General features: G+C 41.3%; 1 protein-coding gene and 1 long non-coding RNA gene across 5 annotated transcripts in view; one reads left to right on the forward strand and one right to left on the reverse strand.

Annotated features, from left to right (window-relative positions):
* Positions 1-24,780, forward strand: part of B3GLCT (beta 3-glucosyltransferase) — a 116,643-nt gene that overhangs the window by 19,258 nt on the left and 72,605 nt on the right. For both annotated transcript variants that reach the window (XM_081815427.1, XM_081815426.1), the window contains exons 3-6: positions 3,641-3,680; positions 9,787-9,896; positions 23,999-24,075; positions 24,552-24,663. In XM_081815427.1, coding sequence (XP_081671553.1) covers positions 3,641-3,680; positions 9,787-9,896; positions 23,999-24,075; positions 24,552-24,663 — 339 coding nt within the window. The remainder of the gene's footprint in view (positions 1-3,640; positions 3,681-9,786; positions 9,897-23,998; positions 24,076-24,551; positions 24,664-24,780) is intronic.
* LOC145720754 (uncharacterized) overlaps positions 22,941-24,780 on the reverse strand; it is a 43,809-nt gene continuing 41,969 nt past the window's right edge. For 2 of the 3 annotated variants that reach the window (XR_014143953.1, XR_014143952.1), the window contains one exon: positions 22,941-23,803. This is a non-coding gene — a long non-coding RNA (uncharacterized LOC145720754). Of the gene's footprint in view, positions 23,859-23,906; positions 24,745-24,780 lie in introns of all 3 variants that reach the window. The other variant, XR_014143951.1, reaches the window with a different exon arrangement.

Genomic DNA, 24,780 nt, shown 5'->3' on the forward strand with positions numbered 1-24,780 from the left:
CGCTCTGTCCGAATGCCGGCATCCCTGCTCAGGGTTGGGGGCCCGCCCCACACATCAGGACATCTGGTGGCTTCACATCCGAATTCTGGGTGCTGCCCCTGTCATACCTCCTGGGGCCTGACCTCTGGGCCTAGGCACCTCTTCTGGGTTCCTGGTCCCTGGCACTGACTCGGATTCTGACCTAGCTCAGCTTTCAGGGGAGCCTGCCCAGCCAGGCTCGAGCTCCAGGCCGTGGCACCCCCTCAGCCACGGCGCCCACTGCTTCAACCTGTAGTCTTTCTTGCCCAGACTTACACCCTGTGGTGGCTTATGATACTGTATCTTGTGTCATGTAGGGGTAGAGTTGGACACTGTGATTCACGTCCCTCCTCCAGCACTTATATGTTGTGGGACTTACTGACCCTTTTGGCCTCAGCTTCCTCATCTAGGAGATGTGGTAGTAGGACCTATATCAAAAAGCTGTCTTGAAGATTGTGTGTGTGTGTCTACCACTTGAAACAGTGCCAGACCCTATTTAAATGTGTACCTGATAGGACAGCAAGAAAGACCTACACAGTCTTGTGAGAGGAATCAAGCAAATCCAAGTATAAAAGAGGAGCTATAGACCTTACTGCTTTTATCAGTTAAATTTCTTTTATGGTGTTAGTTGACTTCATTGATGTTCATGATTAAAAAAGACTAGTAGTTAACAACTATTGAGCATTTTCTTTGGGCAGATGCTCCGCTCAGCATTACATTTCCTAATGAAATTCCCACAACGACCCTGTGATATAATTATTCTTCCTGTTTACAGATGAGAAACTGAGGTCTGAGCTACTAAATGGTGGGGGCAGAATTAAAAACTAGGACCAGCTTTTAGATGAGTCCACTGATGAACACATCCTGACCAATTCATTTTATTCAACGTCTAGGGGGGTGGTGGTTGTTTGTGACTGGGTACAAGATGCCATTTTACTTCTCTTCTTAAAAGATTTCCTGTCAAATTCTTGGGAGGATGTATTATCTTCTTTTCATGAAGGCTTTGTAAACAAGGCCGTACATATGTGGATTACAGGTGTTCAAATCTATCGTGCCTTCACCAATAAAACCTGTACCAGAGGGTGACTTGGATTTGTCTTTTCCCAGCTAGGGTAGGAGCTGCCTGTGGGGTAGATACATTAGTAAGAAATCTCTTTCCTATCTGAATAGCAGTTCAGTTAACTTACAAAATTGACAGCACATTTTGACTGATATTGATAGTGTAAGAAACATGGCAGCAGAGATAATGAAACAAACCACGTGTTTCTTCTTAGGAAGAGCTAAGCCTTTTCATGAGGAAAGCTGGAGACAGAATTTTAAATGTCCTGTCAATTCGTTCATTTAGTCTAATTTTCTTTCTCAAAGGGGAAATTGCTCAAGACCATTTTGGTTCCATTCAGTTCACTTAATGCAACCGTTCTTGGATGTTTTATTTTTACAGTTTACAAATCGAGCCATTCGAAATGGTTAATCATTTCCGAGCTCTTGTTTTCAGCCAGTTGGAGCAGCAGGGCTTAATAACAAATGGAAAGATATGTAATTTTGGTTGATTTTCTTTGGTTTCACAAAGAGATGTGGTAGGAAGTCCAGTTGGTTTCCAGCTTAAGTTAGTCAGGAAACACTGAGTTCAGGGTTTTTTTTTTTTTTTTTTTTCAATCTTTCAGCTTATTGCTAAAGGTAACTTTTGTTGTGGGTATCACTTGGAGCTCACTCTCAAGTGTGCTTTCTTCTGGTGCACGTTTTCTGAAGAATACCTCTGGAGGAAGACAGGGCATGCATTATCGCGTGGGTGGAAAAAAGGAACGTTGGGAAGAACTCAGAAGACCTGGATTTTCATCCTGGTTCTGTGGCTAGAATGACTGTTGGACTCTGGGCAAATCCTTTACCTGTTCTGAGCCTCCATTTTCTCATTTGTAAAGGGGAGTGTTGGATTGGATCATCTCTCTCTCTCTCTCTTTTTTTTAGTTATGATAAAATACACATAACATAAAATTTACCACCTTAACCATTTCTAAGTGTACAGATCGGCAGTATTAAGGATATTCATACTGTCACGGAGACAATATCCAGGACTCTTTCCATTTCACAAAACAAAATGTCCGCATTAAACAGCTCTCTGTTCTCCTTCCCTGGCCCCTGGCAACCATCCCTCTACTTTCTGTTTCTATGAATCAGATGATGCTGTAAGTGGAATCGTACAGTGTTTGTCTTTTTGTGTCTGGTTTCTTTCACTTAGCATCATGTCCTCAAGGTACCTTGGTGTAGCATGTTCCAGAATGTCCGTCCTTTTTAAAGCTGAATAATATTCCACTGTGTGTGTACAGTATATTTTCTTTACCCACTCCAACGCTATTTTTAAGTCTAAACTTGTAAATTTTCCACGATCCTCATCTACCAGCCAGCTTGGGAGTGGGCAGCTTGGCCAAGGGATGGGCAGCAGGTTAGGGGTGAACGCTGAGTGGCATTTCTGGTTCCAGTATTTTCTAGTGGGCTTTTCCAAAAAGTCCGTGTTTTATCAGAAGTAAGTGTCACTTGATCCCAAGGCGTAACAAAGCAGTACCCAACTATGGGGTTCTCCTCCACTCAGTGCTATTTCTGTTCTTGAGACAAAGGTAATTATAGGAAATGCTGCCAAAGGTAGACACTGTCCTGTTTCCTGTTTCCCTCTCTCCCCTCCCTGTCTATTGTCATGGTCCCTTTGGCATTCTGAGAGGATACATCTCTGTGTGGCTGTATCTTGGCTTTTGAGCTGTTCCCAGTTTTGTTGGTAAAGGCTCACAAGTGCATTTCTTATTGCAGTCTGTGAAGAAAATTGAAGGATACTTGCCACTGTCCAATTGTTATAATTATAGTGAATGGCAGTTGGAAGCAGAAAAGGACAATTAGGGAGAAAATTCCTTCCTTGTCTGCTGGAGAAGACCTTGAAAACGGCAGATTTAGCCGCTGACACTTTGCACTTTGTCAGAGAAATCTTTTACGAGCCCCTCCCCTGATCTACCCAGGATCAGGATCGGGTGTTTCTGTGCCCACATCCAGATTTCCTGTGTCCAGAGCTCTGTAGCTCACGAACCGCAGGCTGCGTGCTCCTCGGGCCCCGTTGAGGCCCCCAGTGCTGGTCCTCAGGTGAAAGAGAACATCGTGGTGATGTTCCGGATGCCAGTATGTCGGAGCCCACAAGATGATAAATACCGTAATTAGTGGGGCTCATCTTCATGAGCCACACACTGCCAGCATTGAAACTGTCTCTGTTTTGTTTGCCATGCTTTTGAGTTCATGGGGGTTTTTAAATGAACTCTCCCAAGAACATTGTGAACCAATTAAGCCTTAGCTTTAGCTCCATTTTACACGGGAGGAAAGAGGCTCAGTTCAATTACGTGACTTGCCCAAGAGCACGTAAGAAGTAAGAAAGGGCCTCGTGGGAGGCTCCTGTCATGACGCGGAAGCTCATCTTTGCTCTCCCCCCCTCCGCCTCCCCCCGCCCCAGTTTTAGGGAAGCATTGCCAAGCTCTCCTCTTCTCCGTCTTCCCCCAAATGTTACTGTGTACCATGCATATTTATTTGGTGTTTTGCTAGCTTTGTTATGTGAGGAGATTTATCTTTTTCTCTTTTGTCCAAAATGCAGAATTTGGAGAAAAGTGCTGTCTCAAGGAAAAATGACATAGGTAAGTAATGATTTTTTTTTTTAAACTTATGAGTATGTACCCAGGTATATTTCTTGTAAATTATATTTCAGTGAAATGAATTCTCTTTCTGATTTTATTTAGAAGGTCAGTATTGCTGTGCAAATGTTCTGTCTTGGGCCTGGCCCCACATCTACCCTCATGAAGACCCAGGGAGAACACTTTTCAGATCGACATAGTGGCATGTGATTTATACTGGAAACAACAGCCAGTAGGTTAGATCGAATTCCCTTGACCCTCATTTATTGAGTTTCCAATAAGAGTGGAGAACTGGGCCAGGTGACCACTGTGGGGGTGACGGGGACAAGTAAGACACAGTCTCTGTCATTCTAGGCCCACACTTAGTGGGAGAAAAGGACTAACCTCTGCCTGGGGCCAGATTCCCCACTTGTGGACTTGCAGACACCACTTTCCCTAGGGGTTAGCTTACCAACCACATCTGTCAAACTATCCCGAGAACCCTGGTACAGAAGCAGCTACTTGCGTCATTGTAGACACCCTGTACCCCCATCACAGCCCCTGTGCACCCTTATTTGTCCTCCCTTTCAGTATATTGTAAGCATCTTCAAAAATGTGACCATGAAGTCACAGTTGTTGTTGTTGTTTTCTGGTATTGTGAGAAATATGCCCCAGTGTTTTGATGAGATGATAAGGCTGACGTCTGCGTGTTGGGTCTTTTCCCAAAGGCTGTGAACTTTGTCGATGTCGGTGGTCCCAGGGTAGGCCGTGGGGACCTCCAAGGTGGGCCCTGGACAGGAGAGAAAGGGCACATTTTCGTTTCTAGGCTTCCTTTCACAGGCCTGGGTTCTGTGGAGTCTAGAAGGCAGGAGAGGGCCCCTGGGTGGTACAGGGAGGATGGCCTGTGTTGGGCCCCGGGCATGCATGTCTTCAGCTCTGAAGGAGCCGCGTTGGTTCATTGCTTTTTCTTCTTTATGTTATGATACCCTGGATGGCTCAGACACTCCTCCCCATGTGGAGATGTTCTCTCTGCTGCCAACACTTGTGGGTTTGGGCATTTGTTTGTGTGTTTATTTTATGAGATTTGATGGGGCTCTTGTAGAAAATGATTATTTTTTATTTTTATTTTTAGAGTTGGGGGGCAGAGGGGAAGGGAGAGAGAGAATCTTAAGCAGGCTCCACGTCCAGCATGGACCCTGACGTGGGGCTCCATCTCATGACCCAGAGATCGTGACCTGAGCCAAAATCAAGAGTTGGGTGCTTGACCGACTGAGTCACCCAGGCGCCCTGAAAGTCTGAAAATGGTTATTAAATGAATTAATGTCACTAGTCTGGGACATGGGCTTGAAAGTACCAAGGGGAAGTTACCTGGATAAGTAAATTGACATTCTTGCAATTACAAATGGCAAATCTAGTGATATGTGATTTGGTATTAGCATATCCAAGAAAGACCCAGGAGCCTTATTTGCCACAGTGTTAACCTGGGTCTGCAGGCCCAGGGGGTTTGGGGGGGTGTGTTACAAAAGTAGCCTCCCAGAAGAATCAGAGTCTCACCACACTCAGGGTGGGGTAGAATTTTTTGTTTTGGCTCACTGCCTTGTCAGTAGATTTCATGGGTGACAATTATTCTCACCAAGTAGAACACAATTGGAGTGGCTCTTCATGTATTGTGTGTGTGCATATTTATTCCTCAGCCTTAAGTCCTAAGGCTGCTTGCTATTCGGCTTTTATCAGAAGAACCCCACACTGATTTCTCCTCAGAGAGACAGCAGCAGGATGGAATCCATGTTTCTAGATTACCTTGGACCCGGAAGGATTAGCGCTTAGTAGAGCATTTGGCACGCGATAGGTGCTCAGCAACTGAGCAAAGGAAAACCTTTGATTTCTTTTTCCTTCAAGGAATTATTATTTCTCCTTCAAGGATCTTTTCTAATGCCCTCCTTGGTTCCATCACCTTTTCTTAATGCTCTGCAACTTACCACTGGCCTCAGACCCACACGGGTTCTTTCCTAGTCTTAACTGATTTCTTTATCTTCCTCTTCTGGCCCATTATGCCGCTCGTTGTTGTCAGGCACTCAGTGTACGACCCATTTATTGTACATTCCTGGAGGGGAAACAACGACCATCTGTCTTGAGTTGTGATAGTGTTTGCCGTTGACAAATTGCAGTGAGTTCAGGGGAGTGTGACTGAAGTGATAAGGAGATAGGGGGATCGTTTTATTTAGCTCCATTGACTGGGCAGCAGGAGCTTAAGAGTCAGAGGGTGGGACAGCATAGGCAGAGAAGACCACCACCAAGGTAAGCCCTGGGGTCTAGACTCAGCCAGAATGTGGTCCAGTTAGGGAGGGCTTAGGATGTCTCTCAGAAAAATATTTCTCGGAGCTGATATAAAGAACATCAGTAATTTAAGTATATAAGCAGCTTTCAGCACCTAACTGTGCTAACCTGGTTTATTTATTTATTATTATTTTTTTCTGGAATGCAGGTGGGGCCGAATGGCTTGTAAATGGCTGTCATTCATTATTAACAGGGTTTTAGGAACTGGGTTAGGTGTACCCTTACTCTTCTGCCTCAGCACCAGTAACTGCCCCATATGCGTCCTGTTTCTCAGCCATGCCTAACTGTTACTGTTTTCAGAGCCCTAATTCCACTTGCTCTCCCACACCTTCCCTGTCCCTTCTTTTGTGAAGCTCCTCCCACCTCTCCTGTGGGCATCCCCAGGACACAGGGTCCTCATCGCTTCTTCTGGGAAGGCCCCACTCTCTGGGGTCCCGGATGGCTCTGTGGCCCTTCCCTCGTTTGAAAGCTATTAATCTAAAGATCCACCCTCTTGGTGTGCACTTAAATCCTTCATGATCTGATCTGGCTGAGCCAGCCTCCCCCTCTAACTTTATCACTGACCATTCCCTTCACCTTTTTCTCAGAAATGCCTGACAGACTCCCCAGTCATCGATTCCTGATGCCACAGAGAGAAGGCAGGCTGTGGGCTCTGTGATAACCCTGCTTCCTTCTTTGCCCCTGATCTGCTACCCTCTGTGCCTGAGTCTGCAGAAAATTGCTGCATTTTAAAGGAAGCACAGGAAATGCCCCTTTCCAGAAGCTCTCTTGCACTTGCCACCCCCCTTTCCTCCCATAGGTCCCCACTTGGCTCTGTATTATAATGGCTGCCTTCTGATCTCTGCTCAGGCTCGCTCTTGCTGGGGCCGTGCTTGCTTCTCTCAGCAGGCCAGAACCATGCACTCAGTACAGACTTAGACATGTTTGCTGGATGAGTGCACATAGCATGTGTGATCAAGGCATGAGAAGAAGGAAGGTGATGATTTCTTAGTAGCAGGAAAAACAAATACAACCCATAGCACGTGACTCAGGTACAAGCAAAGGAGAAGAATTCCCTTTTTTTCTTCTTGCAAAGCCTCTTCCCCATGTGGAAGAACTGTTGTCTTTGTGGGATGGTAGGAATTTTGCTGATCTGGTAGAAGAAAAGGCAGGAGTTGATTACTGCAGGATTAACCTTTTGACAGATGGATTTGCTCTTTTAAAAACTCCAGTATGAATTATTTTGAATATATAGGAAGGCGCAAAGAGTAATATAATGAATATCCATGTATCTACCATCTAGTTTAAGAAATAAAACCTTCCTAATACAGCGGGAGCCTTTTAACCATGATCTTGATTTGGTGTTTATATCATTCGCATGTAATCTTTTATATTTTCTGATCGTATATGATATGTATATATATGCATATGTATGGTATATATCCATCTTATATATATTTGTGCTTATCTTTTCACAAATGATTGATTTTTATTTTTTTTTTTAAAGATTTTATTTATTTATTTGACAGAGACACAGCGAGAGAGGGAACACAAGCAGGCGGAGTGGGAGAGGGAGAAGCAGGCTTCCCGCGGAGCAGGGAGCCCGATGTAGGGCTTGATCCCAGGACCCTGGGATCATGACGTGAGCCAAAGGCAGACGCTTAACAACTGAGCCACCCAGGCGCCCCCAAACCATTGATTTATATGGTTATTCCTTTGTAGCTTGCTTTTGTTTTTCAGTCTGTAGGATTCATCTATAATATCCATCTGGATTGATGCATCGAGTGCTAGTTAATTTTCATTGCTGCATAGTATTCCAATTTGTATGTCTTATTAGTGGGTATTTGAGTTGCTTCAAATTTTTTCCTTTTACATAATCCTGCTGTGAGCACTCTTGTTATATATCCTTGTTTATACATATGCAAGTTTCTCAAGGATGATTAGTAGGAGTGGAGTTTCTGGGTCATCGAGAATGTGCATCTTCAGCTTTATTAAATTTTGTAAAAATTATTCTCTGAAGTTTATTTCATTTTTAACAAAAGTAAGTCTTTATAACTCCTCTTTTGATATGTCACTTACATTAATGTTTCAGATATAGTAGATCAAATATTACATTTCAGTAGAAACATAAGATATTCGTTTAAGTCTTATCTGTGTGTCCTATTTATAGAGCCAAGAAACTGATTTGAAATAGAGGTAGGTATGTAGAATGTTCATATTTATATAAACTCCTATAAGAAAAGAATTAGGTCATATTCAGTAGGTTGTTGAGCATTTCCTTTTAAATTTTTTATTGAGTTTTAACCAAAGAGCATTTTGGATTATTTTTAGGATCTAGATGGCTCCCTGTGGAGCTATTTATTGTATGAATATTTGAGTGATTGAATAAATGAATGGAACTATAGAACTGAACATAAGAACAATAAAATACATGGGATAAAATTAAAACCAGATTATGTCTCTAAGTCGAGGTGTTAAAAGGAAAGGCACAGGGTGGGGGGTAGGTCCCCACATTCGTTGCTGTAAGCTGGGCTGGAGGCTACAGTTTATGTGAAGTCTGCCTTCTGCCAACGCCCGTGTCTGGAGGCAGGGTGCTGACCCAATGGCTGTTTCTGTCTGTTGCTTTATTGCAAACTCAGAACCTAACATGCTTCTCCATTGTGGAGACTGAGCAACCATCTTGGCTGGCAAGACCTCCGATAGTCCTCCCTCGTCAGTGGGCCTAACATTCGAGAGGGTTTACTCTGTGCTCGTCATTGCAAGCAAGCTGGCCACCCTGAGGCGAGTCTCTTGGGGGCTGGCAAATGCTTCCAGTGTTGTTGTAGATGGGCTTTTATGCCACACTTCTTGCTGAAGCCCTGCTCCTGTGGAATTGTGGCTATTTTCCTGGAGATATCACTTAATTCTGGCTAGGTGCCCTGTGAAGTAGAGTAGAGATTATGGAGTTATTTATTTGCAAGCTCTCATGAACTGATGGGACAGAAACAGTCACTGTTGAGTGTCACCTTAAAGAGCCATCCAGAACATTCTTGAGGTAGTGTTATTAGTTTGCTAGGGCTGCTGAAACGAAGTACCACAGATTGTGTGGCTTAAACAACGGAAATGTGGCTCACAGTTCTGAAGGCTAGAAGTCTGAGCTCAAGGTGTGAGCAGGGTTGGTTTCTTCGGAGGCCTTTCTCCGTGACTTGTAGATCCGGTGGTTTCACATCATCTTCCCTCTGTGTGTCTGTGTCCAGATTTCCTCTTTGTGTAAGGACACCAAATATACTGGATTAGGACCCCCACCAACAACCTCACTTTAACTTAAGTGCCTCTCTGGAGAGACCCAGTCCAAGTAAGGTCACATTCCGTGGTCCTGGGGGTTAGGACTTGAACTGATGACATTTGGGGGACACCCTTCAGCCCATAACAGGTAATGGTGCAATGTAGGATTATGTGTGGCTTGTTCGAAGGCTAGTGGCAAACAAGATTTTCAGCTACTGGGGAGGCCAGTGTTGTAGACATTTTCATACTTTCTCACATTTACCGTCATTGTTTCGACAGATGCAGGAGCGGATTCACAGTTTGTTGCCACAGATTTGATCCAGTACAGTGAGCTTATTTACTTGCTAACTTCTAGGAAGGATGTTTCAGAGATCAGTTTAAAAAGAGATTTTTGTTGCTATGATTACATTTAAATTGATTTTTTTCCCTAAGAGTTTATGGCCTGAAAGCTTGCCTTGCAGCTTTTTTTTTTTTTTAAACTTGTTTTTAAGTGTATTTCAGTTGTTGAAAAATAAATACCTGAAAACCTTTTTATTTCCTTTGGTTCTAGATTTAAAAGGAATTGTATTTGTCATCCAGAGTCAAAGTAATTCTTTTCACGCAAAGAGAGCAGAACAGTTAAAAAAAAGCATCTTAAAGCAAGCAGCAAATCTTACACAGGTATGTGGTCATGGCTGGGATGTCTGCTAGTTACTTATTTGTTGTTACTTTCATGTTTTCCAAAGTACTCCGTCTGTAGAGAATCCGTTTTATTTAGATAAGAGTAATTCTTCTGACTTGTTTTCCTTATTTAATATTGACTTGTTTAAAATGCTGTTGTTAATTCCTGATGCTCAATGCATCATCTTCTAAATTCTTCTTATTTTTTTTAAATTTAAGAGACTTGCATAATTGTGTAGGACTATTGTGGTTTTGTCATAAAGTATGATAAGAAGTGGAAGGAATAATATTTTAAAAGCAGGGCTTAAAATAGCAGGGATAATTAATATTCAAAATTTTAATACCAGGTTCTAAGGCAATTTTCATGTTGAAGTAACATTTTCATTAACCTTAGTGTTTCCTCCATGAGTCTCTTAATCTGTTTTTTAATTGGATATCATTAATTGGACTTTTGGGTTGATTTGTAATGTAATATCCAAGAAGGATTATGGAGAGAAAGATCGACACATGCAGGTACATATTTTAATAATGTTTAAAATAGGCATGAACTGAATCTAAAGCTGCTATGAATAATGCTGGAGGTTTGAGTAAAGGAAGATCTACCTTGTCTTGCCATAGAGGTGCTTTCTTTAGCCGAGCAAAAAAAATTCCCCCACGCCTGCTTGCTACACTGCATTGCTATGGCCTTCAAGACAGACATGCTTGTCTATAGATGAAGGCCATTCCTCAGCTCTGTTGGCAAGAACTCTTTGACAGGAGATGTGTATCTCTGATGCATTGCTTTCTTTCTGTTGGTGAGTGCTGGGAAATAAAGGATTGGAAATATCAATGGACAAATTAACCTTAATGGTATTCAAGGCTGAGACACTGCTGAATATAAGGTTTAGTTGTGCTTAACCTTCAGATGTTTTTTTTTTTAAAGATTTTTTATTTATTTATCTGAGAGAGAGAATGGGAGACAGAGAGCATGAGAGGGGGAGGATCAGAGGGAGAAGCAGACTCCCCGCCGAGCAGGGAGCCCGATGCGGGACTCGATCCCGGGGCTCCAGGATCATGACCTGAGCCGAAGGCAGTCGCTTAACCAACTGAGCCACCCAGGCGCCCCAGATGTTTTACCTATAAAATTCATCCAACCTCCCAGCATCCTCACAAGGACAGGTCTTTGCCTCCCCTCCTTGGAGGATCATACTTTCTCAAGGGAAAGGAAAGACTGGCATGCTAGAAGACAGATTGTTTTTTGGTAATTGGAGATAGCAGGTGATGAGTTTAAAATACTTTGTTTGGAAACCCAACTTTGGAGATTTCTACTAAATCTTGTCTAATTTCATCAGAGAGGCAGACATGCAGCAGCCTTGACTGATGGCCTTCTTCCATTTGCTCTGGTAAAGGCACTAGTGGAGAGGCCAAATGAAGGCTGAGGTGGGGAGGATGGGGAATTGGTAGCCTGAATAATTCCTCAGTTGGGTCCAGACAGGCATTAATGGAATTTAGCTCAATTGGGCCTTGGCAATTACCCCAAATACATAATTAGTGATGACACCACGACAGACTTATGTATCCCTTACTCATATGAATTAAGAGCAGGTGTATCTTCATGTAACCATATGTGTCCTTGTTCTCCAAAATACCTTCCATCTTACAGAGGCAGAGTCATGTGTTTTAGATTATATATCTTCCCCATTTAATCCAGGTTGTTCTGCTTTTTCTTCCTCCATAGCACCTTAAACATAATGGGTATTCAACATATGGCAGTTGAATTGAATCCAGAGGAAATTGAACAAATTAAAATGAAAATTTAAGTAAATTATTTTCTCTATTTAAAAACTTTTTTTGTTAATTCTTAAGTTGATAGTGGTGAATCCCTCTCATATTAACTAGAATAGCTATTTTACTTCTCCCAGTGAAACAACAGAATGTAGAGAAAAGAGTAGAGTGAAAAATTGAGTATGAGTTGGTGCTAGGAAAATATGATCTCATGAGTAAGTGAATCTTTGAGAGACAATATGGAAAAGAAGAAGAAAATTCACTTGACTACTTTAACACAGACAACATAGCAATGACTTAAGGAAGGTAGAGATTTATTTCCCCTCACAAATAGTCCGTTGGTGGGTGGGCCAGGGATTGACAGCTCTGCACCAGGATCCTTCTGTTTTGTTACTTTCCCACGGGCTAAAGTGTCTTGTCCTCATCGGCATGGTTGGAACTGGTTAACTACCGTGACATTGGCATTCTGGTATATGTAGGACAACCAGTTTCCTTTTAAGGATATGAACTTGAAGTGGTAATACATCATTTCCATCATTTCCCCCTATATCCCATTGTCATGTGGGCACACCTAGGCTGGGAAAGGTAATATCTAGTTGGGTGGCCTTTGGATCCAGCCAAAATGCAAGGAGTTCTAATTACTGAAAGCAAGAAGGTGGTTCTAATCACTAAAAGGAAGAAGAGACAAATTGATATCACTGCTAAAGTCAGGATTTTGTTTACATATCAAGGACTCACCTAGTCAATAGAATTTATCTATGAACCTCTCATTCATTCATTCATTCATTCAGTACTTACAGAGCAAAGCACTGGGCATGTAGGCATCAGCAAAGCATAGTCCTTGTGCTTGAAGAACCCACAGTCCAGGAGAGGAGACAGGCCCATACACGGGCAATTTTAAAGCAAGGCAGAAGTGCAGAAAGACAAGTACTGCATGATTCCACATACTTGAGGTATCTAAAACCATCAAATTCATAAAATCAAAGACCAGGGCGGTGGTAACCAGGGGAGGACCAGGGGAGGGGGATGTGAGGAGTTAGCAACAGGCATAAAGTTTCAATTACGTAAGATGACTAAGCTCTGGGATCTGCACTCCAGCATTGTACTCTGTTGTACACTAGAAAGTCGTTGAGAGGACACAGTTCATGTTAAGTGTTCTTACCACAATACAATAAAAATAAATAAAAAATCAGGTACTAGTGAGGTTAAAGAGGGGGAGGGAGCAGGGAGGGTTTCTCTGTAGACAGGTGAAGGCGGCCAGGTGAGAAACAGGAGCATGTTGCGGAGGAGGCGGGCAGTGTGCGTGCCACAACCTGGAAGGTTAGGTAGGGACCCGACCGCAGGGGAGCTGTATGTCCTCTTAAGGGCCCAGGCCTTTCTCAGGGCCTCTCAGGGGGGCACTCCGGGCATTTGAGAACTATTTCTTTGAGATCCAGGACATTTAGCATCTCTGGCCCCAGGAGGAACCAACAGTCACTGTTACATAGGTACCTCCAGTTGAAAGCGGCTGCTAGGGAGAGCCATGAGGGCCTCCACATGTCAGCTCTGTATTTTAAAACCATCACTCGGGTGGCTGTGAGGAGGACAGCTGAACAGACCGGAGACTGGGGCAAGGAGCCTAATCCACGGTTCTTGGAAGCTGTCCAGGGTGATGCTGCTCAAAGTGGGGGTGCAGAGCTCTGCTGGTGCTTCGTCAAAGGCAGTGTAAGAGGCACTGGGCCAGGGGTGGGGGGTGGAGCTGGCTGGGGTGTTGGTGGTGGGGCGTGTGTGAGGCCAGAACCGGGGCAGTTGGGGTGAAGGGCTGAGAAGTCAGGACCGGTGCCCAGCTAGGGCTGAGGTGGGGTGGGGTGGGGCTGCCATCTGAGGCACAGGATGGGATTTGCAGGTTTGCAGGGTGCAAGATGACTTCAGGTTTCTATCCATGAAGTCTGAGGTGGAGGTGTCAGGTGCTGGAGGCTGGATCTTTGTTTGCTTGAAACTCAGAACAGTTTGACCAGAAGGTGGTGGCTTTGGAATCAGGAACATACATAGGTAGTGGCTGAGAGCTTGAAAGTACTTCTTCCAGGCGAGCAGCGGGATCCTGGGGAAAACCAGGGTTTGGGGACTGGGCAGAGCAGAAGCCCTCTGGGGACGTAGGAGGAGTGTGTGAGACACAGAGAAGGTGCATTGTCTGATGTCAGGGAACCTGAAGGAATAGGCTTTCAAACAGTGATCAGTACTGTCCTGTTCCCTAGACCGGACTTGTAAGACGGGGTCTCAGAAATGTCCATTTCACTGGGCTGTCTTATGGGAATTCCTGCCTGTGTACTTACCTCAGGAGGCGTCCTCACTCAGAGCGCTTTGCTGTTGCTGGTGCTCTTGTTATTGTTATTTCTATTCTTAATTGTGGTTTAAAAAAAAAGCGTGTAAAATTTGCCCTCAACCCTTTTTAAGTATAAATACTGTAAAGCACATTCACATTGTGTAACCAATTTCCGGAACTTTTTGTCTTCCCAACTGAAACTGGATCCATACCCATTACACAACAACTCTACATTTCCCTTTTCCTCAGCCCTTGGTAACCACCCTTCTATTTTGTCTCTATGAATCTGACTACTACTCTATGTACCCCATGTAAGTGGCATCATATAGTATTTGTCTTTTTTTTTGAACTGGCTTATTTTACTTAGCGTAATGTCCTCAAGGTTCATCCGTGTTGTAGCATGTGACAGGGTTACCTTCCTTTTTATGGCTGAATGTTTATTATTGTTACTTTGACAGCCTTGGTCCACCATGACGGACGGCAGGATGGCCGCCACTTTCATGGATGCTCCTTTGGTGTTCCACGTGGGCTCCCCTGCAGTGCCCTTTCTCCTCCAGGGCATCTGTCCTGCCTTCAGAATCCAAAGGGAGGCAAGACCTGCTCTGTACTTATCTTTGTATCCCCCGAGGCACCTTGTGCAATGCTGCCCGCGGACAATATTAGAAACTGCATTTTTCACTGATAGATTTTTCTCAGCTTTTAAAGCTTAGAAAGAAGTTCCATTTCGCTCAAGTATTTACCCTTTCTAGCACTTAATTTTATGCTTCTATTTTCAGTTTGCTTATACTTAATTTTTATTGTCCTTTCGGTTTACAGCTTGCACGTTAGACGTGTTTAGGAGCTGTCTTAGATTGCCACTAGGTGGCAATATTGGTTTTATGTTTAAAGACACGTAATTAAGCAACATCGTTAAGCAAACCCTTCTTTTCCAGCATTTAATTTCTGTGATAATAAATGGAGTCTAGACTAAAGCAATAAGGAAACTTCCCTTTAATTATAAGATAGTCTATTTTTCTTATTCTGAAGTTCTTTCCTAGGATGGAAGCCAACTGTGAATACTGAGGAAGTTATGACAAAACTTTAACACTTGGATTTAATTTGCACACAAGATCCAGTGTTTTGGTAGTTGAAATGGTCAGAAAGATTTTAGAGTCTGCAACTATACTTGATACTGGTTCATTTTTTTCTCTTTATAGAGTCTTTTTTTTTTTTTTGGTATACATGTGATTAAAAGTCAAATTTTAAAGATCCAAAGATAGTTGACAGCTAATACAGGGTTTGCAGACAATCCTTGGGGCAGTATTGGTATACCCTGACCTAGAACTACGTGAAAATAGAGCAGTAATGTTAACTTCAGAGAATTAAATGCTGAGATGCACAAAACATGGGGGTGGGCCAAAGTCCCTTTGAGAGGAAGGTATGGCTCCCTATTTAAAATTTAACTAGAACTTGTTTTAAGGAATTGTTATATCCTTGAGAAAGAATTGACAGCTCAATTATCAGCCATGGAAGTGGAGAAAGGGAGAATCTAAGGCAGAAGTTATCAGGGCATCCCCAGCACTGTGATGGGGAACATGCTCGCTTCTTCGAGGAGGGGTCAGTCCCATGGTTTGGCAGGTGTGTGCTGTACCTCTAATTGAACAGGATGTCTGGGGCCCTCATGTCACTTGGGAACTGAACCATGAAGTGTTCAGGTTGCAATTTGGGTTTTCCCTGTAGATTTGCCCACCATGAGCATTCACAAAAGTTGCTTGCCAAGGGATGAATCAACAGTAAGTTTTATCATTTGAGTATTTATCTGATAGCCCAAAATATCTATTCCTCCCACACTACCAGATGTCTAGAACTGCTATTTATTTATTCATTACCCTTGTCAGGTTGCACTTGACTACAAAATCTGCCAAAAATTAAGGTGCAAAAATTTAATGGTTTCTGTGATTATGCATCTGCTTCTAGCTGTTCTCTTTGCTTTGGCAAGTCATTACCTATGCTGGTTTTGCTGTAAAGTGCTAAAAAGCGGTCTTACTAAGAACACAAACATTTTTCGACCTTCCAAATGCGAATATAAAAACAGGAGCCTAAACTAACTTTCTGTCTGAAACTTAGTACTGTACCAGGAGTTGTGGCTGGAGTGGTGAAACTCTTTCCCTTGTTTCTAAAATAATTTGGGTCATTGTGAGTTGTCTTGTCCATCTCCAGATTTGAAGCTTATAAGGCACCTTATAACAGCTCTGTAGTTTGTAGTTATATGTTTCTTCTAATCAGTCAGCCAGCAGACTTTACCAAGTGCTCTTCTATGTGCAGAGTACCATTCTTGATTGCTGGGGAGTGAAGGGATAGAAAGATCCTCTAGCTCTTTGAATTACTGATGAGGTAGATGGTAACTGCTTCATGATAGAAATGACTACTATATCGTTAGGTAGGTATTAGACGTCTGAGATAAGCATCTTAAAATATTTATCTAACAAATATTAATTGGACATCTGTGTTTATCTGAGGTACTTATGAATGTAAAAGGACATCTCTAGGCAATACCCAGGGCCCTTTAGAACGACGGTGCGCATCTGAAACCATGGAAGAAGTAGAGCAATATGTAAAAAGCACACGTTAATAGAGTGCCCACTGCACATGTGAAGCCTGAGAGGGTAAGGAAGACAGGAAAAATGAGCTGGAGGGCTGTCAGTCGAGAACATGGAAACCGGAACTACAAGACAAGTAGTCAGGAAGGGACGCCAGGTGGCAACTGGGATTTTGGGAGCAGTTTGGGTGACGAGTAAGGATGTGTTCGCAGTGGGCTATGTACTGGTCTTTTTAGGTTGGAACGGATGGAAAGTAAAATCAGTGAGGTCAGTGAGATGGGGGATGTGATTGATGAGTGCGGGGTTTCTAAATGCAGATCTGTGGATATGAGAATACAGATTTTGAAGAAGTGCTATTTTTCTCCCTCAGTTTTTTTTTTTTTTCTCCCTGCATTACAGATGGAGGGGTAATGCGAAGTTACAAAAATTGGCTATTTAAAGAGGTGCACAAACAAAAGGCCGCGTGGAGGTGAGGCTGACAGAAACCCAGAAGGAGAGTTTGGGCAACAATCTCTTAATTAATCAGACACTTGAGTGTATGTTTTTTCGAATGCCTATGTGCATAGTATCGATGTGTCAGTTATGATTTGACTTCTGTTTTTTGAACCTAAGAAAATTCCTTCTTGAATGGATGTTTGTGTGGAAATACTTGTATATGGTTTTTTGTTGTTGTTGTTATCTGGAGTGGGAGCAAACTGCTCGGCCTCTGGTGAAGACACTATCAGAGTGTCTTGTCCTTATGTTGTTGGTGGAGAGGCCATCCTCTGAGTGTCGTCTTCTCCCGGATGGGACCTGGATCCAGTAACCAAGGGGAACCGAGGCTGCGATCATTTTTACTGTAGGTTCAGAAGTATGCGGTATTAACACGTGCCTAAAGTTACAGAAACCAGTATTCTCCAAAGGAATTTCAAAATAAGATTAAGCTGGAAACAATAAAGGAAAGATTATAAAAGCATCATGGTGGGTTTTTGTAGTAGGTTCTAGTAAAACAAAAATTCTGGCACCATTTTGAAGTGTGAGCTTCAACCAGAGTGCAGGGCAAGGGTCATGCTTGGGTGGGGAACAACTTTGAGTGAGGAAGTCAGCCCCTGTAGGAGTGAGTGTGTGTGTGTGTGGGGGGGCCTGACTTCACAGTGGAGGCAGGACCTGAGACAAATACGGGCAGAAACAGACAAATTATGGTTCTGTTTTTAAGGCAACCTGCAAATACAGAAAAGCAAGTTCAGATGTGGGATATTCTTATAAGAGTTTTTGGGGGGACGGGAGGGAGGGGATGTTGCCGCTGTATACATTACATTTGGCGGTTGTTGGATTACATTTTCTGCTTTGGGCCAAATGGAGCCGAACTACCTGCTTAGACACTTCCCCACTCTCCCCATCCCCAACTAAATAGCTTTTGAAAAGAACAGACACTTCCAATTTTATTGTCTTCTTTTGTGGTGTGAACTTTATTTAAAACCTGGAAGAATCTCAACCTTAACAAATAAATGATGTTTTTTCCCTGTTCACAGAAAGTTTTGTAAATCGCTATTTGCTGGAGGAGAGTTAGTCTACAGACTTTGGTTCATTAGTTTAAAAAAAAACCTTATTTCCATAAGATAAGCCAGAGCAAAACCTTTCATAGATCAGTGTGAAGAAGCTTTAGAAAAAAGATGGTTCTGTGTTTCCTGTTTTTAGAAATTTTTTTTTTATTGTCAAGGAGACCGCATGAGGCACTTCACTGAAAGGTTAGCTTTGACAGTGTGTCGCTGACTATCACTAAATTTCTCTCTTTAGGTGAGAGCAGTTGGATGCTTACTTACTTACTGAAGATTCATTTTTTGTAGTAACTGATAGGTGTTAAGACATCACATTAATTGTTTATTAAATTGGAGACTTGATTACATTGCTGTTGAGTAAGAATTTATTCATCCATCTATTCATTTAATAAATCCTTATTGAATATTTACTTTAAGCAAGGACCTGGGCAAGATTGGCCCCAGGAGAAAACAGGACATTGAGACCCACATTGCTTCTGAGGTGGTTGCTCAGCGATAATGAGTTCATCCCACTGTGGAGAAGGCCATGTTGTGAGCATTTGTCTCTTTTTGGCTGCCTAGCATTTGAACCCCTTCCCTGTCCTGGAGAACTGTCTCTGAGTGAGTCTGGTGGGAGCTGGGGCTTGGCCCAGTAAGAACGCCAGAGGCCAGGCGCCGGGTCTCCCCGGGTTCAGGGGGAGGCAGCCTGTGATGGAGTGTGGCCAGTCAGACGTTGCCACTGAGTGTCACTCAGGACTGAGTCTGGAGCCGGGGGCCCACGGAAACCATTCACTTTAGAGTTCATTCTTTTGGTAGTGACATCCATACCCAGTGGCTAGAGGTGTACTGTGGGGACCAGCACATGCAGGTGTGCAGAGGAGGCAAGTGCTCCTTGGGGACGGGGTGCTAATGGTGGGTGATGCCCAGCAGGGTGGCCTCTTGCAGGTGAGTGGCGGTGCCCACCCTCCAGCAGGCTCATTCTAGTAGGGGACACACTGCACGTTGCTGCATGAAGCCACAGTGACGTCACACTCTGAGAACACAGGCAAGGAAGCACCCAGCCCTGCCCAGGAAGGTCAGCGAAGGCTTTGTTACGGCATTTGAACTGAGCCTTGAACAAATAGTGGACTTTGCCAGACTCCTACCTGGAGCAACTCTGGGGACTCTCCTTGATGGAGGCAGTCATCGTGGGTCTCGCTGGTTATTAGGGAAAGGGTGAATACAAGGAAAGTGAGCCGCTCTGTGAGCCAGCGTGTGAGCTTATGTTGAGAGAGGTGAGTTGCAGGGACTAGTGAGACATCTGATATATGGGGCCAGGGTCTGGAGCAGAGACAGAGTTGGAAACTATGGCAGGATTCACAGCTGACTTTTTAAAGATTTTATTCAGGGAAGGTGGGGAGAGGAAGGGAAGGAGGGAGCAGGGGGTGGAGCAGAGGGAGAGGGACAAGCAGACTCCACGTTGAGTGCCAAGCCTGACGTAGGGCTCAATCTCAGGCCCCTGAGATCATGACCTGAGCCGAAACCAAGAGTCGGACGCTTAACTGAGCCACCCAGGTGCCCCCAGAGTGAGGATTCTGATGCAAGTATCTTGGCTCCAGAAATCGGATCCTTAAACACTGAACTGTTCTGCCTTTCATGAATGAATGAATGATTAGTTAAAACAGATTTATATGAGCTATAAAAATGTACTTAGTAATGCATTTCAAAGTAAATAGTTAATAAAAACAAATTTTATAAATAATGAGGTAATAGCTTTCTCTTATTAGGAGAAGATAGTGATTAAGACAGGTATCTGGAAAAAATATATATATATTTTAAATACAGGCTCAGGTTCCTGGAAGATAACGTTATTATAGCAACACATGTAGTCTACTGGTTCATAAATGAATACTGGATTTTTAAAGACTAGTAAATCTCTCTGATATGTGTTCCAAACAGCATATCAGACATCTTTATCATCATCCTCATAAGATATACCTCCTTCTTATGGGAGATATTATAACAATAAACAGATGTTAATTTTCATCATAATTCATGTGTTGGTCTAAAAGCTCGGTTCAATGGCTAAGACGTATATAACAGTTGGAATTTGGAAATGCAGTTGAACTGGAAACCGTCTTAAAACAGGATTCAGTCTTTCAGAGCCACTGCCTCATCCTGAACAAATGTCTTGGCTTTTGCTTTCAAATTTAGTACTTGGTCTGAATGATGAGACTGAATTAGACCATAAACTCATGTACTGCTAGGTTTATACTTTGAAGTAAGGGTATGGGCAAGTTATAAGTATTGGGAAACAGTCCGTCGAGAAGGGAAAAGGCCAGTGGCATGAAGTTGAATTAGTTGAATTCTTTCCAGGCAGAGGCAGAAAGAGTCAAGTGATCCAAAACCAAATTTGCCTAATAATTAAAGTTATTTATGATATTTAAAATATTAATCTGTTTCCATCCATGTTCAAGTGTTGTCTCTTTCATTTATACTATTAAAATTTCTAGATATAAAATTTTCATGATTTTCCTTCCATATCAAGAATGACGGGCTATCTCCATTCGCAGAGCATCGTTAGAATGCTCAGCTGTGAAATCAAACCCCTTTGCCAAGTACAGGTGATGGATTTGTGGAAGAACCAGGGAACCAGTTAGAGTGTTGACTTTGAAGGTGGTTGTTGTTCATAATGGTTAAGTGGCCTTAAGTGTGAACATAGACTTGATACAATATGAGTTCAAAGGCAGTACTGACTGCATGTCCAGTAGGCTTTCTGACCTCAAAGTGCTTGTTAGGGGACCAGTAGATGCTGACGATGGAAGTAAAGATAGGGGGTTCAGTGAGATAAACAGAGTTGACATAAAAGTTTAGATGACTGTTCAACTTTTTCATTTTCTTTCCTTTTTCTGTCATTTGCCCACAGTAGGCCCTTTGTATTTTTAGCCCGTCTATGTTTGCCTCTGTTATGGCATTATCTCATTATTGATAGAATTTTGCCTTACCTTTTAGGTTTGAAATAGTAGTATTGTTGGGTGAATAGGATTTAAATTTAATTTAAATTGACAACAGACAGAGCTATATGCATGGGTGACTTTACTATAGCTTTTATTCCAAATGGCACTGTTGATATAACATTTTCTTATTTTCTTTCCCTTTGATATTTCATTTGAAAACTCTCTCAGTCTTCCATCCAATTACATATTTAAAAACTTGCATTGCATATAAAAGTGCTGGAAGCTGGGTATGGCAGCTGTAAGGAGGTCTAAATCTTGTGGTGGTGTTATTTGTAACATACAAATAGAGCATTAATTATTACAATTCCAAGTAGTAAAAACTGAGATAAGATCATTTAATAGAAAATTTTATTGTAACCTTTTAAATTACTGTATCTGAGAGGTGCTAATACATATGAACATATGTGCATGTGTATTCACATAGAATATATCTATGTATACATGTATATAAATACACATACACACACAGCTATATATGTGTATATATAAAAAACAAGAATAAAAGCTCTTGGGCCTTTTTGAGGATTAGCAGATGAAAATTTATTTATAATCGAAATGACCTTGGGTTAATCAAGAGTTTCTGAATGTCAGGGTAGGCATATTTTTGAGACCAAGGTATTCACACACCTTTGGAGACCGTTATAAACACAGCCCATTAGTTTTTGAAATGTTTCTATTTGGAGGTAGGCAGGTACAGAAAACTTGATTGCCATTTTTGTGTTCACTGACTGAAGCAGATATGAAACCAGGCATATGATTTAGTAAACAAAAAGGAATGGTAATAGGGATGATTATAATTCACTAGTAATGCATAGAGTTTATTTTTGACTAGAATTTCACTCCTTTGTGCTAAGACTTTGCCTTTTTACTTTTATTGTCATGACAGATTATTCATAAGCCTGTCTTTGCATCCTTGCCGGGAAGGTGCCCTCACAGCCTTCCTGTGATACCTGCTGACATCACTATATACTTCCTGTAACCAGGAAGGATAGGACTTGTATGGAAGAAGAATTCTGAGGTGTATTCATTTTTCCTCAAGAAACTTTTAAAACTGAACTACCTTTTAGCTACATTAAAGGATTTTAAAAGCATAGATGTAATACTTTGGTTCTCTTGACACAAATATTTTCATTTTTCTGGTTCTTTTCCAGTCTCTGTTCATGTATGAATTTGTTTTACATATTTGGAATCATGTCTATTTTCCCATTTAACATAAAGACAGTTCCATGGTTACAAAGTCTTCATTATTATACTTTCAATTGCTACACAATAGGTCATTCTTCTTCTTCTTCTTCTTCTTCCTTCTTCCTTCTTCCTTCTTCCTTCTTCTTCCTTCTTCTTCCTTCTTCTTCCTTCTTCTTCCTTCTTCTTCCTTCTTCTTCCTTCTTCTTCCTTCTTTCTTCTTTTTTTAAGTAGTCTCCATGCCCAGCACCCAGCATGGACCCTAACACAGGGCTTGAATTCGCAACCCTGAGATCAAGACCTGAGCTGAGATCAAGAGTCAGATGCTCAATGGACTGAGCCACCCAGGAGCTCCTACCTATTTTCTTATAAAACCTTTTAAAGTATTTGCTATGTTCTTTTCTAACTAGTTCATATTAGCATGCCATAATTATTTGAAAGTTTTATACAACTATTAATATTATTAGTTTTCTTCACACATGGTTTTTGTTTTTACATAATCCCTCATGAATATATGCTTATTTGTGTATATATATATATATATATATATATAAGATATATATATAGCCATTTCTTAAAAGTCAGTGAAAATTACTGCATAATTCATAATCAACAGCAGGAAAGCCCAAATTGTATTGAGTATACTGAGTAGCTGTTAATTCAGCCTTTCAGCTGTTTTTTTCTCTATGTCATGTCATATTACTATTATGGCATTTCATATTTATACATGAAAGTTAAAATAAATGTTATATAAAATAAAGAAATGAGACTTTGGTAGTTCCAAAGATTTATATTGAAAACCATTCTCCTGAAATAATGAACTTATATGAACTTAAAGGCTGGTATGGAATCTACATTAGTGTAGTAATAGTACAAATATTTAGGCACTTATTCTCAATGTTTTTTGTTTGCAACAGTTACCAAGAAATCGAATAAAACACAGAATATACTAAAGTTTGTTGGGAGGGTGGTATTCAAGCATATTATAATATATCTGACTTAGGGCTTGTAATAACATGAAATGAATAGTGTTTTACTTCAAAGCTAACATTCATAGCCTTAAACATATTAATCTCTTTCTTTCTCTGTGTATATGTATGCATATTTATTTAACCATAGGTGTATCTTATTTCTGAATCTTAGTTCCTCCTATGTTTATAAATTTTCAAAGTCTATTATTACTCTCATTGTCTGAGTACCTAAAGGTTATATTTCTAGTATTTAGACCCCAAACTCTTTATTACCATGGTGTTTTAGTTTTTTAAGGGCACTTAAATTTTTTTCTTTTACATGAGATAAATTGGATATTATATACACCCTCTTGTTTAGCTGACGTATTTTATTTTCCGTCTGCTACCTGTGGTATGTATAGTGAAAGCTGTTTCTATGCCTCTCTGTTATCCCTGACTGCTTCTGGGCTTTTCCCTTCTGGTCCCCTTTGCAAATCTGCAAATTTCAGGTCAGCTCCTGGTATCACTGAAGACCTTGGAGTCTTCAGCACTATTCCATGCGTAGGTGATAAAGAGGTTAAGTGGATTCAGCCAACATCTCTCATTTCTAATAACTCCTGAGGAGAAGAAAAAAGAGAGTAGAAGAGTAAAATGTCAGGTTTCCAAAAATACCTGCATTTAAATAAATAAATAAATAAAATCTTAAAAAAAAAAAAATACCTGCATTTAAAAATTGAGTTTTTTTTTTTTTTAAATTGGGATGATCATATTGTATTTTTATTTATTTCTCCTCTTTGATAATGTTTCTTTAGGAACTCCCCAGAGTCCTTCTTCTTCATCAGCTGTCTAAGCAGGAAGGTGCATGGACCATACTTCCATTGTTACCACAGTATGTTTAATTTGAAATGTGTAAATTTTGACATTTCTACCTGAATACTCCTATGCTCCCTGCTTTTCTTAGTAAGAGTCAATAAGTAAAGTAAATTTGAACTCTGTTTTTTATGACTACTACATTACCCAACTTTCTTGATTCTTTTAATTATGAATGGCTTCTGTTTTTAAATATGTTGCTTTCTTAAATGCTAAAATGTTGATAGATTTGATACTTACATTTGGAAATTATTTACCTTCTGGACCGATGTTGTTATGGAGAGAATTAACTTTAAGAACTCTAGCTGTTTTATAAACCATTAGTATCTGGCTTTCCCATAAACTGAAACTATACATCGAAGAAAAATGTAGGGGAAAAATCTAGATTTCTTGCCATTTTATGTGTCTTTCATTCATTTCTTTCTTATTAGTTTTAAACCTTATTATAAACTCATTTTATAGAAGTGATTACTATAACCTATTTGTCTTTGTCAGCTTTTCTGTAACATATAGCAGAAATTCATCATGGATTTTCTTCTGTGAAGAGGAGACAAGAATACAAATTCCAGAACTCTTAGAAACACTCAGAAGATATGACCCATCAAAGGTGAATACAATTTTAATATCGGTATTTATCTACTAGAGGATCTTAAAAGAAGATTTAATTTTGATTAAGAAGTTTTCTAAACTAGGGCGCCTGGGTGGCTCAGACGGTTAAGCGTCT

The sequence above is a fragment of the Leptonychotes weddellii genome, chromosome 3, assembly GCF_054177405.1.
Source record: "Leptonychotes weddellii isolate Sample4059 chromosome 3, ASM5417740v2, whole genome shotgun sequence".
Classification (NCBI taxonomy): Eukaryota; Metazoa; Chordata; class Mammalia; order Carnivora; family Phocidae; genus Leptonychotes; species Leptonychotes weddellii.